This window comes from Symphodus melops (genome assembly GCF_947650265.1).
Source record: "Symphodus melops genome assembly, chromosome: 10".
Taxonomy (NCBI): domain Eukaryota; kingdom Metazoa; phylum Chordata; class Actinopteri; order Labriformes; family Labridae; genus Symphodus; species Symphodus melops.
Window position 1 is genome coordinate 25,211,450 of NC_136700.1, and position 16,024 is coordinate 25,227,473.

General features: G+C 45.1%; 1 protein-coding gene across 3 annotated transcripts in view; it reads right to left on the reverse strand.

Moving 5' to 3' along the window:
* Positions 1-13,663, reverse strand: part of dpf1 (double PHD fingers 1) — a 44,911-nt gene extending 31,248 nt beyond the window's left edge. Inside the window, exons 1-3 of one of the 3 annotated variants that reach the window (XM_079353349.1) lie at positions 13,617-13,663; positions 1,278-1,307; positions 120-280 (exon numbers count right to left, since the gene is read on the reverse strand). In XM_079353349.1, coding sequence (XP_079209475.1) covers positions 120-280; positions 1,278-1,307; positions 13,617-13,648 — 223 coding nt within the window. In that variant the 5' untranslated portion in view covers positions 13,649-13,663. Of the gene's footprint in view, positions 1-119; positions 281-1,277; positions 1,308-2,517; positions 2,611-13,195; positions 13,459-13,616 lie in introns of those variants that run through there. The other 2 variants (XM_079353348.1, XM_079353347.1) reach the window with 2 other exon arrangements.
* Positions 13,664-16,024: the final 2,361 nt, after the last annotated feature.

Genomic DNA, 16,024 nt, shown 5'->3' on the forward strand with positions numbered 1-16,024 from the left:
CACACACACACACACACACACACACACACACACACACACAAGAAGAATACTCTGGAGTGCTCCTATAGCAACAGCCAGATTTGTATGCCCAGGTATCGAACACACACACACACACACACCTGGTCCACGGTGGTTCTTCTCCATCCAGATGTAGCAGTTGCTCTGGGCCACGCCGGTCTGCGAGTCCAGGAAGGGGAGACGCATGGAGCGCTCGGCACACAGACGGGCATTGTAGCTGCGACAGTGTTCAATGGCCTCCTTATAGAACTCCTCGCCAAGACTGAGAAAAAGAAAAGAGGACGAAACGTGGGAGTCAAAGGTGAAGGAGAAGTTAGCAGGAAAAAAATAAAAAATAAAAAAAAACATCGAACATGAAAAGGAACAAAACGGCAATAAATGTTTGTGTTTGCAGAGGTAACAGAAGTTATTATTATTATTATTATCTGACACCGACCACGTTTTTAGTTTAACTTTCTCAATCTTGTTGATTGAGCTCTTCTTCTTGTAACCCTGACTCTCTGTTTCTCCACTCAGGATCTTTAACTTTCCTCTAACAGACAAATCAGTGAGCAGCTTTGCTTCCTTCCATATTTGTTCAAGCTCTTTCTGGCCATGATTCTCTGCACACATTCTCTGTTTGTTGTCTTTGACCCGACATCAGTCGTGCGTATCATGCACTGCAGCAATGACTCAAATAAAAAATGTTTTTTTTTTTATTAAATGCGTGGAAGTATAAAATATCTGAGAACAGAGAAAGAGATTAAAGAGAAAAACTGCCAGGGAAAATATTCTCAAGTATTCTTGACAAAATACGTGTCCTTCATCCCAACTGTGCATGTTTCTTTGTGTACTTCAAGTGGGCTTTCATGGGCAGGTTTCAATGTGTGTGTGTGTGTGTGTGTGTGTGTGTGTGTGTGTGTGTGTGTGTGTGTGTGTGTGTGTGTGTGTGTGTGGTCTGTCAGAGTGCACACTTCTGAAGGTAAGCGCGTGTGTGTAAGTCAAAAAGGGTAATCGGTGGAAAGTCAAGGGCAAGCGTTTGTGTGTGTGTGTGTGTGTGTGTGTGTGTGTGTGTGTGTGTTCAGGCAGCAGAGATGCACAGTCCTATTAACCTGGGTCACAGTAGATGAGCTGGCCAACACACACACACACACACACACTTCTCACTGTGAGGACAGTTCATGCACTGTATCTTTACACCTGTACAAGTGTGAGTTCGATTACCATTCAGTGTAATATTCCTCCCTCTCCCCCTCCCCCTCGCTCGTCCTCGCTCTTACCTGTTCTTGATGACTGCACCTCCAGATTGCCTGCAGGAAGAAGGAGAAGAAGAAAAAAACAAAAGATGTATGGTGAGTCACTCCTCTTCTCCTCGCTGTGCACCCTCTCTCCCTCTCCACCTCTCCTTCTTTTACATCTGTCTTTCTGCTTTTTTCCCTCTCCTTGTTTTTGCGTATTCAACTTTCACACTCTCCTACTGCACTTTTTTTTGTTGATTCTCATCTCACTTCACACCTCTCTCTCTCTCTCTCTCTCTCTCTCTCTCTCTCTCTCTCTCTCTCTCTCTCTCTGTCTTCCTTGTCTCTCTCCTGTTAATCACTCCTCTCTAGTGTCTTCCTGCTGAGTACAGACATCAAGGTCACTCTGCTATACAGACGCTAGATTCAGGACACACACAATTACAGCTACTCTTTGCACACACGCACACACACACACACACACACACACACACACACACACACACTTTCAGAGCTACAGTGCCGGGCCAACAGCAACCACACATAGCCAGTGCACTGCAGCTGCTGCTGCTGCTGCTGCTGATGTGTCAGGTAAGTTCTGTGTAAACTGGTTAATTGATTCATTTTGCTCAGAGTGTTGCGGACTCGATTTCTCAACGTGTTTAAGTATTATCGGACTGATCTCCTTCACATGTCATCAAACCTCTCTCCAAAGCTAACCAATCTGTAGCAGTTAGCCCTGCAGTGATTGTGAAAATAAGAGCCCATGGTTCTTTTTCGTACATGTGGGGTTTTTGTTTTTGAAATGATTGGATTAAATTGTTGCTTGTTGTCCCTGCTCTTGAAGAGTCACTGGAACACGTCTGACAAACTGCATGCTGCGGGTCTTTCTCAGAGACAGTCGAAGATCTTTGTCATGTTTGAACCTGAACACAAATCAAAGTGTGTCCAACAGGTGACTCCTGCCCCACAAACCACTTCGCTAAATCAGCGGGTAGATGAACTAGCTTTCCAGCTAGCTGATGCTACAGACATCAGTGAATGCCACATTTGCAGATGGACTGATGTTCAACTGAGGTTGATCTGTAGTAGCAGCATATACAGCATGAGAAGCTCAGACCAGTAACTCAAAGTTTAAAGATCAATAAAACAAGATCGACACCGAAAGAAAACGTGAACTTTGGTTGTGTATTTTGACCCAAACCAAAAAAGTTTTCTCTGAATTAATTAAAATATATCTTTTGCCAAAATGGTGCTGCAGTGGTTAACGCTGTCGCCTCACAGTGAGGAGGTTGCTGGTTTGAATCCCCGTCTGTCAGGAGCCTCTCTGTGTGGAGTCTGCATGTTCTCCCCCGTGCATGGTGTGGCTTCTCTCCGGTTTTCCTCCCACAGTCCAAACACATCTTACCTGCCACGTAGGAGTGAATGTGAGTGTGGCTGGTTGTCTGACTCTGTAAGTCAGCCCTGTGATTGGCTGGCGAGCAGTCCAGGGTGTAACCCCGCCTCTGGCAACCCCACATGGGAAAGGTGGTGTAGATAACGGATGGATGAGCAAACAGACGTTTCACTTTAACCAATGTTTGAGCTTTACACACAACAGAACACAACATCCTTTTTAGTCTTCTCTCTCGACAAATTGGGGCACACTTTACCCACAATGCACCTTGACTGACAAGCCTTCAGTTGGAGATCTGTGTTGTGTTTGCAGTAGGCCATGTAGCCTCCAGCTGCAAGCCTCCAGCAGAGATGAGTAGGGGACAACAAGGTCTGATATGCTCACTTCTTTCTAACTCAACACCCCCAGATTCTCTTTTTTTACATTTTTATTTTCGTCGCCTCAAGCCACAACCAACGTCGACTCAAGTGACATCACTTGACACATATTTTCAGATGTCAGTTTGCGCTCTCTGAAGGCTTTATCTGTATGCAGCAATACTCCCAGAAACCTGTAAACAGACTTTTAAATGTAAACTCACTGAAGCTCCCCTGTAATTAAATAAGCTAGTCCTCACCCCTGATGAATGAGGATGTTTAAATCAATCAATATCTGATTTGGTTTATGGTTAAGAGGGTTAAGGTTTAAAAGTGCACCAGTAGGCTACTGGTTAGTGCACGTGCCCCATTCACAGAGGCTGGAGGGGTCAGGAGCGGGCATGTTGTTCCGCACTCTCTCTCTCGCCCGGATTTCTGAGTCTACCCAGAAACTGTAAATATGAGTGTTTGAAGCCAGATGTTTGAATCTGTGTGTCCCTGCAGGGGGCGCTGGAGTCCCCCGTGTGTCCCTGCAGGGGGCGCTGGAGTCCCCCGTGTGTCCCTCCAGGGGGCGTTGGAGTCCCCTGTGTGTCCCTGCAGGGGGCGCTGGAGTCCCCTGTGTGTCCCTGCAGGGGGCGCTGGAGTCCCCCGTGTGTCCCCTGCAGGGGGCACTGGAGTCCCATGGATGGCGGTCTCCGTACTGGAAATGCTGTCTCAGGCTAACTTTGAGTCAAGCTAACGACAGGCTGAGAGCTGAGGCGGGTTTTAAGCCTTTAAGCCACCACGCCCACCTGTCAATCAGGTCAGCTACACGCCTTACTAGGAATAACCCGAACCCCCCCCCCCCCCCCATGGAGACATGAGCTAATCACACCTATTTGGTTTTTTGAAGCAGGCTGTAAACATGTTCATGTCTGCTGTAAAAACAGGCTTTTTGAATGGGTGTGTATGTGACTTCCTGTGCTGCTGCAGCCAGCCTCTAGTGGACACTGCAGGAACTGCAGGGTTTTGAACTTTGGCATCAGTTTCGTTTTTCAACCCTGGTGGTTGCTGCTTGGTCGGTCCTCTCTCTAAAATAAAGGCGTTAAAAGCACAAAATATTTCTTAATTAAAAAAACTTTTTTTTTAAAAGAACATATTAATTTTAGAACTAAACTAAATCGCATCATCCTAATAGTCTACACCAAAATCAATCAGTTCTTCATAAATGAAAAGCAGACAAACATCATCAGACTACAAAGGTGTGACTTGAATTAATTAAACAAATGACTGTTTACAGTTTAATGTCCTTAAATGTGATTAAAGGAGTTTGTCGAGTACAATCAGCCGGCCGGTATGAAAATAAGGACGCTCGCCTCCACCATCAGACCCAGCAGCTGCTCGCGTGCTCTGACAGCTTGTGCACGGCATCTTCAAAACCTCCTAAACCAGATCTGCAACCTCGCGGGCCAGCGCTGGACGTGTGACATTTAAAGGATGTGATCGTGGCGTCAATATGTGGGCCATGCTGTGCTCATGTCTGCTAACGTGTCGTTGGGAATAAGCCGCTTGCCTTCTGCTGAAGAGAATTGTTTGTGTACATCTCAGCGAGCGCCGTCAGCTGTGTGTACGTTGATGAGAGTATTTCATGGCTTGGGATGCAGCACCAGGACTTTTTCTCATCCTGTTTCACTTTGCTTTAGCGCTGCACCAGTTCTCCTGCGTGAAGTTTACAATACACAGAAATGAACTGATCCCGATTGGAGGTCGAAAAGAAGCAGATATTACAGCCAGGCAGCGAGTCAAATAACAAAAAAAAATCAACACCTAAATACTGAGATTGAAAATCAGAGTTTGTAGCAATAACACAAACCAGAGAGGGAACCATTCCCTCAATCGCAAATCAATCCACTTTCTGCATATAAATATTCATAAAGAGAGAGAACACTCTCTCCAGCACAAGGAGAGGTGCTCAAACATTAGCATACATTCACAAAAACACACACCCTTAAAAGCTATAACATGTTGGATCAAGGTGAATTAAAAAAATAAAAAAAACCCATCGTGGACTTCTGGCTGCATGAATGACCAGACGAGAATGAAAGAGAGTTGGAAAAAGGAGAAAACATTCAAAATGTAAAACAGCTCACCCCTCCACCTCCTCTCACTTCAAACCCTCTCCCTTCCATCCCTCCCTCTCCTCCTCTGCCTTCAGTGGCACTGGAATAAGTCGGTCCCCTCTTCCATAATAAGTTGACAGCTGTAGAAAATGGCTTCTTTCAATTTGGTTGCTCCCAATCTCGTTATATTGTGATAAGAGAGCAGCATGACTGTTTGCCTGTTTGGAGGAACATCGTGGAGAGGAGCTGAGGCACTCGAGGAGGACGAGGCTGAGAGGGGGAGATACGCAAAGGAAAAGTTGGAAGAAGAAACTTGTGGTGGGAGGGGAAGGGAGGGAGGGAGGGAGGGAGGGAGGGAGGAGGGAGACATGCAGGTAAGAAACGTTTGTGATCACAGAGCCTGGTGACCACGTGTGAGAAGACGTCTCAGCGTGAAAACATTCCCTCACTTGTTGTTTCCGAGACAAACTTTATGAGCAGCTCTAAAGTCGCTTTAAATATGCAGCAGAGAAAAACATCCGTTTTTAAACTGTCAGCTCTGAAGTCCAGTTAAACGACTGATCACGTGACTGATCACAAGCATACAGCCTGTTTGTGTCCATAATGACACTCTGATTCCTGTCATATTCCCTCTGTAGTTGACTGTGTGGTGGAGTAACAAACATCGGGGACACTAAACTCAGAACGCTGACATTGTGTCGCACAACTAAAACATGCAGCTTAACACCGGCCGAGGATGAAGAATAAAAGCATGAATTTCAGTGAAAACAAATGTACTGATGGGCGTATCTCCACAACAACAAAAGGGTTGTTTTATGCCTTTACAGGACGGAAGATAGAGTCGGAGATCAGGGTGAGAAAAAGAGTGTGGAAAGGAGCCACAGCCTGATTTCAACTAACCACTTGGCTACAGACAAAATACAGAATTTTTGATATAAAATTAGACTTATTTTTTCACCAAAACGCATATTTAATCAGAACATCTCCATTTGTTCTTATAGGCAAACATGTCAGCACCTTCGCTAAACTCTGGATGATCAGCTGAGCAGACACTTGAAGGAAACGAAGAGGGAAAAACAAGCTAAACTGTTTTCTTTCCAAAATGCTGAAGAGGAACGAGTTGATACCACCTCTGTTACTGTACAGTCAATTTGAAGCTAAAGCATGTTAGCTTAGCTTATAAAAAGTTCAAACATGAAAAACCCAAAGCGTCTTTATTCAAACTAACAAAACAGTTTTTATACCAGCGGTAAGTGAAAGTAGTGAAAGGTTTCTCCAGGAGTGATAACTTTAACGCTTGATTAACTCAAGAATCCGTGTGCACAGCGTTTGGTCTGTTTTTTCAAGCATTAAACGCATCGGAGTGCAATCATGGAAGGCTGGATTTACAGTCAGAAGATCACGAGGGAATGAAGAGAACAATGTGCAAACAACAGGTCACTTTGTCTTTCTCATGTTGACTTGCCGATCGCTCGATGTTGTTGAAGTTACAGGAGTCTGTACAGTGTTTTCATCTGAGACTGACAGGGTGCTCTAAGCCTTCCCGTCTGGTAAGGTCACAATACTTATTTAACAGGCAAGGAGGATAAGGTACTAATGAACAGAGTGTTTTTTCTCTATGTGAAGGGGAAGCTGCTTGTGGCTGCTGTGGTTCTACCAACCAAGCAGTTAGTGAAAACACAAACCACAGGGAGAAGCGCAGAGAAACCAAGCTGCCCATCAGCCGACCGCACAGTCGATAAAGTCCGCTCCAAACTGATTCTGCACAAACACAGTGGTCATGCACTTCATCCAGCATCTAAACACAATCTGCCATTACAGTCATTTTCATTGTGTTTCTTCCTCAGGTTCATTCCAGCTTTGCTTCCCATTTTATCGATGCACACGGACCCACTGGTGCAGGGAGATATACTAGCAGCTTTAGGAATTACCTGGCACAGTGCCAACTCTCCAACAAACCAGAGCTGACTACCAAAAGCACCCAGCAGACATGATGGAAATGACAATCAGGCCTGCACAGTGCAAGGGCATAAAAAATAGAAAGGACACTTGTGCACATGCATGCACGAACACACACACACACACACACACACACACACAGCAGCATATGCAACAATGGCATGCTCGTGGTGAATATGAAATATTAAAGCAGAGGATAAAAGGAGGTATGCTGAAATAAAACAAAGATGCAAACAGAACGTAGACATCATCAGGAACCTCAAACAACACATTTGCAAAGACTAAACCAAACTAGATGAAGAAAGGCAAAAAGAGCGCCATGTGTGTGTGTGTGTGTGTGTGTGTGTGTGTGTGTGTGTGTGTGTGTGTGTGTGTGTGTGAATCCTAAGCCCACATTGAGCTGTCTGCCTCAGCCTGTGCTAGGCAAACAGCAGGGAGGAAGAGGGCTCCATGAAAACACTGAAAAAACTGATAACACAAACACACAATGCTCCTGACAGGCAGCAGACATGCATCATATATATGAAGTACTCGGGAGGGTGCACTTGCACTTGCACGCACACACACGCACGCACACACACACACACACTTGTGCTCCTCACAGGCAGCGGCAGACATACGGCTTTCCTAAACAGCACAGCCACCCCACCAAGCCCACCCAAGGTAAGCTATTGTCTGGGTCTCTGGGTGATCCCTCAAGTCCCATCCAGCAGAGTAAGTCCACTTCAGCACACACTGAGTCCAGCGCTGCAGCCACACTTTACTGAAACACACACACTGCTCCACACGCACACACACACACAGCCAGCAGCATTTTTTGGTTACAGTGCAATTAGCCACACCAATTAGCTGCTCCCCTAACCAAAATGGAAACAGAGGGCTCCCCCTAGAGGTGAAATTACATCATTGGACAAGCCAGTAAGAAATATGAGGAAATGATAAAAAATTAGTGTATGATTAGAAAATGCCAACAAAGGACTTGATTTGAGCGATGGTTTCCAGCTGGATGGAAGAAGGTAATTAAACTGTAAGTAGTCCACGTGTAAGATGAGGGCTGACGGCAGGTTGTCGGGGAATGATTTGCACTTAAGATGTGTTCGTAAAATTCTACTGAGACCATGGCTGTTAGCTGTGTGTGTGTATAGTTTAGATTAAAGCCTGTTAAAACACTTGTGTCTACATAGTGGAGTCTGCACACCTGGTCCACACACCTGTCATCGTCCACCATTGTCCATCTGTGCTGCTACTTGCACAGACACACACACACTTACACACGTTGGCTTAGTCTGGCCTATTGAGCTGTGTGTGCACAGTGGAGAACTAATATCAGGCAGCCTACTGTACCTCCCCCCTCCCCCCCTCCAAGCCTTTCCATGGCTGAACTCAACAGATTAAACTATGCAATATCACCCTTACAGACCCCCCCCCTCCTCCTCCTCCCCTTCACCTCCCCCCATCCTCACCACCCTCAATTCAATTTATTCTCCCTCTTTCTCTCTCTCTCTCTCTCTCTCACTCCACTCCGAGTGAAATGATTGGTCTTCTTCCTTTTCTCACAAATTGTCTGGTTGTGCACGAGTGTGAGTGTGTGTTGTGCATGAAGCTATTTTTCTTTAATCTGACGGATTCACAGAAAAATGTGTAGATCATTACATTTATATGACGTACACTGCAGCCTGCGCATGCATGGACACACACACACACACACACACAGATTGTTGTAAATATTGTACAAAGAGTGTGAAGATACACTTTGAGGTAAACAAAGTCCAGCTCGAATGAAACAAACTAAAGTGTAGTATCTGAGTGTTTGTCAGTCACAAAGAAAAAAAGGCCACACAGTCACTGTGTCAGACAGACAGCTGGACAGACAGGAGTGTGTGTGTGTGTGTGTGTGTGTGTTTGTCAGTGTGTGTGCAGGAGTGGACGTCTGCCACACTACCAGCTGGAAAATGTCAGTTTCCTTGAATTGCTGTCACAGCAATGCATCTGGGCAATGTGTGTAAATGTGTGTGGGTGTGTATCTGCAACTGGCTGCTTGCATATTGGAACATGAGGAGAGATCTAACGGCAGACGGGGGGGGGGGGGGGGGGGCAAACTCAGGAACGTGTCATTTCTGTCAGAACTTTGTGTAACCTTCGCTGTGTGATTGTAATCCAGAGTTCATTATATTTCCTGAGTGGGTCTCTCGTTGTCGTCCACTGGGTGTGGTTACCCTGAAGTCACTATAAAACTGTGAACCGTGGACGTCTGCGCATGTGCATGTGTCTGTTCGTGTATTTGCAATTTCAGAATTAATATATACCCATTCATGCATGCATATATATTTTTGTATGCATGCAGACCTGGTGTATGTGTGAGTATATATATATATATATATATATATATATATATATATATAAACCCACATGTAGCTATAGCTGCAGTGGGTATTGAGGGCAGTACATCAGAGTAAGGCAATCTGCCTCCGAACAGCTCCTTCAGGTGAGATTTATCACCACTGCACTTGGCCTCTTATTATGGCGATGGATTCCCTACGACTGAATCTAGATGTGCACGCGTGAGTGCATGTGTGTGCGAGTGCGTGTGTTTTCTTAGTCCCCTCTGCCCCCCCCCCCCCCCCCCCCCAGTCTGCATCCTTATTAAAGTGCTGCAGAGGGAAACAGCTGATGGTTTGTGAGGACTCCACCCACAACTCCAAAATAGGAATCCAATGGACACGCAAAGACACCAGAAGAAATGTAAATGTGGAATGACAAGAGAGAAGAAGCAATGCTGAGGAGAGGAGAAATTCACTCCCTCCTCCACTACATCTTTTACATTCGGACTACAAGTTGCAACTAAACAAACTACAATTTCCAAATTTCCTGGTTTGAAGTCACGCAAGGTCCCAAAGCAGAGGAGCTGACTGACAGTCAGTTAGGTAGCACTGGAGAAATAGGTCATAGAGCTAAAAATACTTATCTATGTCTCTCTCTCTCTCTCTCTCTCTCTCTCTCTCTCTCTCTCTCTCCATCCTGCCTTCTTAATAAAAAGAAAGTAAAACACATAGAAATCTAAATAAGGGGATGATGAAAGGAATAACTCGAAAATAGAAATACCCTAAAAAACATCAGACCCCGGGCCTACTCCCTTACAAACGAAGAAGGAACCGCAAGAAATGGGAATGAAGGAGTACAACTGTGTGTGTGTGTGTGTTTCCCACTCTGATTCTGTGTGTGTGTGTGTGTGTGACTCCATCCACACACGGATGATGCCGCACAAATGAGCGAGTTAGGGAATGAAAGGAAGAGACCGAAAGAGAGAGAAAGATCTAGAAATGGATGCTCCGGCTGTGGTTTTTTAACCATCACGTGGGTCTGTTTGCACACATAGCCGGTTAATACACAGAACTCATTGAGCCGGGCTCAGTCAGGCAGGGCAGAAATAATATTATATAGGCTCTCCGCCACAATAGCACCACACACTATTATCTACATCTCCTCCCTGACGAGCACGAGGACGTAATAACACTGAAATATAGGCCACATTAAGTGACACCTGTGCGGCTCAAATCTGACTCGTTAAGTCAAAAACTCAAACGACAGAAATACTCAAATATTTCAGAATTTAATGGTGATCAGAGTCGAATGCAACTTCTTTAAGGTTGGACTCTCGCACCTTCTTTGTTACCATTTTCACACTCTGTGATGCTACAGATGGGAATTTTGTATAATTTGGGGTGAACTGTGGACTATAAACAATTTCTTTGCAGTGCAACACCGAAAATGCATCCAGGAATAGGACGTCTAACAACATGTAAAAGGATGTGAGCAGAAACAAAGGGAATTCCTTCACTACTTTCTGCTGAATATTTAAGCGCTGACATGTTTTGGTTCACAATGTACAGAAGCGTGATGGGGGGCGGGGGGGGATGTTGGGAGTAGTGTGAGGTGAGGGGAAGCGACTTGGAGGGCTCAGATGGTTTGAGGCCTGCAAGAGAAGGAAAATGGAAAAGGAAGAGAGAGAGAGAGGGAGAGAGAGAGAGAGAGAGGGAGCATGCGAAATAGAGAGGAAATGGCTGAACAAAAGGGTGATGGTGAAAAGAGAGTGATGGATGGAGAAATTGATGAAGAAGGAGGGAGGGAAAGTGGAGGACGGGGGGGGGAAGCAGGGGTGATAGGAGGACAGAGAGGGGGAGAAAAGAAGAGGAGAGAGGGAGAGAAAGAGAGATTAAGCAGGTCTCTAATCCAGCAGAGAGACAGAAGGAGTGAGGGCTGGTAGGGAAATGCCCAGTAGATTGAAGCTGGCTGCTCTCCTCCACTGATTTGCCTTCGCACACAGATGAACCCTCCACTGTACTTCCACATGCACACTCACACACTTATCCCTCAGATATCCCGCCGCACTAAACACTGCACAGCCCTCTCGCAATCGTCCGGCGCAGTGAGCAACAACTGTAAATGTTTCCCACAGAATTAGCATCCATTTTTCAGCCTTTTTTCTTTTTGCTCTGATTCAACAAATGTTTGAGAAAATGAAGGCACAAAAACCAGCGGCCCAAGTAAGACGGACACTGAGCAACATGTCCCCACATTTGGCCCATTTTACTGCGATCTTTAAGCCCCTGAAAGCAAGTTTGTTTATAGACATGCTAATTAGCATGGCTTGTTTTAAAAAGGCCCATCTCAGTGTAATAACTAGAACGTTAAACCCATATGGCACAACGATGGCAATTACATATAGTGTAGATGCTAAAAGCTGCGCTGATTGCTGTGGCCTTGTTAGATGCCTGACTGAAACCTGGAGCCACCTGAATCTTCATCCTTGACTCCTTTTTCCTTTAACTGTAAGCTCTTAAAATCACTATATAGCACCATCAGTGAATAATTGGACACTCTTCATTATGCTCCTGATCCTCTTTTTAATCCATCACTTTAAACCTATTTTTACTTTCTTACTTCTTCCTGTTAGAAAAATCCCAACCTGGCCTCACACTCTGTCCTGGTAGCCCATCGATCTCTATCCCATATGCAAATCAGTCAATTTAATCCTCTTGACATGGTGTCAGAGAAGGCCTCTGGGAACAATCTGGACCCTTGTGTGCTCTGCTTGGATGAGCATCCCATGGAGTGAAGTAGGAGGATGAGGAGGGAAGCGGAGAGACAGCGCCGAGCTCAAAGGTCCCACATTACAGCCTCCATCCACCTGTCCATTCACTGTCCCATCAGCGCACAACGTTACATGAAAGCAGCTTATTAAAACACCTCAGACAGTATCTATATAGCTTAACTTCTCTATTACAAAGGTGTGTGCTACAGTATGAGTAAATGCATCTGGCACAAACACTGAAATAGCATCACACTCAATCAGTGCAGGGCACAGTTTCCCAATCAGCACCATCCTTGGTTCCTCTCTCCTGTGAAGTGCTCTTCAAAGCAGGCACGTACAGGCCAGTCGTTCATGAAATTGCACGAAAATGTCGCCTGTGTCTGCATCTCAGAGAGGCTGACAAACAGACAGTCACACACACACACACACACACACACACACACACAGACAGACAGTCAGATGGAGAAGCAGGCAGTCTCTCAGGTGAAACCTGTGCTGCACCTCCTTCCCATCCCCTGCCATTGCACACAGGTCTCTGACTTTTCTTTGTTTCAAACTGCCTAAGCTGGGTCTTTACAGTGCTCACACACTTATCGGTTGCATGTTTATCTTGGAGTTATTGTGGTGCTTCGTTCACGGCTCGATCTTGTTTAAGTACCGCGCTGACAGACGCACATCAGCCACCTTTTTGGCCGGGAGCCCAGGCGGGCAGCAGGCGTCTGCATTCCGCTGAATGCAGTCTCAGAAAAACAACAAAATCCCGCACAAAGGGGATGATTACAAGAGAAAGTTCACGGGAAATCCTCCCGTTTAAATACGCGTATGTTGAAATCCTTACCCGGCAAAACGCACCTTGACTTTAAAAAAATCATATTTGACACAGGCTTTATTACAGACGCCGAAAATGAAAGTGTCGGAGTTGATGGCGTACAGCGGCGTATATTTACCTCAGCATATATTTTAGAAAGGTCCGGCAGTAAAGGTAACACTGCAGCCTTAAACGCGAGCCCTACCTGTTTACCCCCCCCATCTATCCAAAAATGTGCACACACAGGTACCGTAATGCCATCTGAGCTCCCTGCCTCCCGGCCAGCCTGCCTCTTCAGTCCGGCTTTGACCGTGATCTTGGCTGGCTACACTGGCAAGGGACATACCGGGTCACCCAAATCTACCTCCAGCATTCCTCCATATCCCTGCACACACGCTGCTGTTGGCTCAGGGAAAATGATTATAGGAATTGCATCGGAGCGCACAATAATCCCCTCGTGCCAAAAAAGCAGAAACCCCGATAGCTTCAAATTGAACTTTTCTTCAGGGCTGATCCGCATCCGCTGACATTATCCCTGCTTTCTGTATCGTATGTATAGATGAGTCTGTAGCCATGCTGACAAATATCAGGGAATTAAAGGCTCTTCAACTGCACTGACAGCATGCACAAAAACAAAAAGCGCAAACGAACAGGAGATGTGATGTACTTACGATTTGAGGGGGTTCTGTACCGCTGTGGCCATTTTGATATAGTATGATAGAATGCAACACTGCAGAGCCCGGTATTGTACATGTAATGTAGCAGCTATTTCAATTTCATTCATTCTCTGGGGCTGCGGCTGGAGCGAGCAGCCAATGGGAGGCGGGAGCGCTCCGTGACAGCTTTGGGGAAGTGTAGTTTTTTACGCATGTCAACATGACACATGCCGAGCAGGGTCGCACTACAAATACCAGCGGGGATGGCGGTGAGAATGGACCACAGTCCCGCCTTGGACTTGTAAGGGCAAAGCCTCCCCCCCCCCCACCCCCCCAGTTCCCAATTTATTTATATATCTTTAAAATAAATAAATTAAAAAACGTCTACAGATATGTCAGTGCTTTCTGCAGGACAGTCGTCTCTCTGAGGATGATAGTTCATCATCCCATGCACCGACTCCTCTTCTGGATGATGATGAAGGTGATAGAAATGAATATAAAGTAAAAAAAATAAATAAAAAAAATACACAATAATAATAATAATGATAATGATTATAAATAATGCACCCTTTAAACCCTTTTAAAACTCAAGGCTGATGATTCATGATTTCAAACAGCCAGTTTTATTTTTCTCTATTTAAATTCATTAAAGTGAGGGCCAGGCTTCACCTGTATGTGCCTCTTCCACATGGACAATTTAGAAGAGTTGAATAAACATTCACATTTTCAGAAAGGCGTCCCTTCATTCCCCCAAATATGAAAGTAAACCGGTTTAAAATGACTGAGTTTGAGAAAAGTTCAATTCTAATTCATCCAGATCACTCAGTAATAAGTTTACAGTTATCTATTAGAGTCCAAATGAACAGAGGCTGTGTCTTCATAACCTCACATTAGTAGAGTCATGTTGTTGGACCCATGTTTAATCTTATATTATTATGCTATAGTCCTGCACCGAGCAGCTTTAATTATTCATTAATCAGGAGCGCTGGGTTGGGAGCAGGCCTATAATTGATTCTTTCAGACATTTGTCTCTCATGGTTGAGCTCTGAAGAAAGACTGGGACACTGTCCAACATCCTCAGCCGTATGTCCTTTATTCCCTTCCTTCCTTGATTCCTTATTTAATTCCTTCCAGCTTCATCTCTCGGATATCTTGAATCGATTAGTTTATGTACAAAGTTGTGATAGACAGCTGATTTCAACCATTAACGTATCTTGAAACGGTCCCCTGCATTAAGGATATACTGTACACTTAAGTTAGGAAAGGAAGGAAGGAATAAGGAAAGGAAGGAAGGAAAGGAGGGAAAGGAGGAGAGAGCTCTGCCAGGCCTGTGAAGAGCAGCAAAGCTGGAATTTCTTCCTCTTTGTCATGTTAGCAGCAGTGGCGCCGCTCTGAAGCCATTCAGTGACATGTGATATTTATAGATCTGTGCTAACAAATATTTAATGAACATTAGCAAGCAGCGCTATAGTGTGGCAGCACTACCATGTTAGAGCCTCACCACCAGTTAAAAGGAAACTTTGATTCTGTGTGCGTTGCTGTGATTGATTCATTAGGCTACCTTTAATACTTTAATAGGCTTGATGCAATGCAGCACAGTTTGAGTGGAAAGCATGAAACGGATGTGATGCACAGAGAGTTTCCAGCTTCTGCTTGTGTCCAGTTCGTGTCCTTACAGTTGGGCCTTTTGGTGAACAGAGTATAAAATATTCAACACTCAATGACATAAAACCGCACAAGACTATTTGAGGATACATTAAAATACAAGTGTCACAACATGACAACACAAAAATAGCTCTGGTTTTCTTTTCAGCCTGCATTTCACCTTTTTGTGGATTTGTTACATTAACCTGCTTTTAAACAACTTCCTCTTTAAAGGTGCACTGTGGACTTTTTTGGTAGAGAAATGTGAAAGTAGGAGAATGTAGTTTTTGTAAATGATAAATGGACTACAGCTTTTCTAGTCTTCTGTCTACTCAGACCGTTTTTACACAGCAGGTCACATGACACATTCACACACTGATGGTCGAGGCAGCCATCAGAAGTAACTAATCCTAATCATATGCAGCCAACAAAGCTGAGGGATCAATTCAGGGTTTAGCTTCTTGCTCAAGGACGCATCGGACATCTGGCTGCAGGAGCTGGGGATCGAACCCTCGACTTTTCCGCTGATCCACAGCCGCCGCCCCTGCTCATGTCTTCATAACTCTTTTCACAAACTGTCCTCAGAGGAAAATTTGGTCCCTGGAAACCAGTCTAAAGATATAAAAGCTACATGAGAAATTATGGTGGTGTGCCCGCAGTGACACTCAAAGTCTCCTGTTTTTTGTTGTGTGTGTGTGTGTGGGGGGGGGGGGGGGGTGGGGTGGGGTGGGGGGTCAGTGCAGAGATAATTTTTCTAATTTTTCTCTTTTATTAAAGTG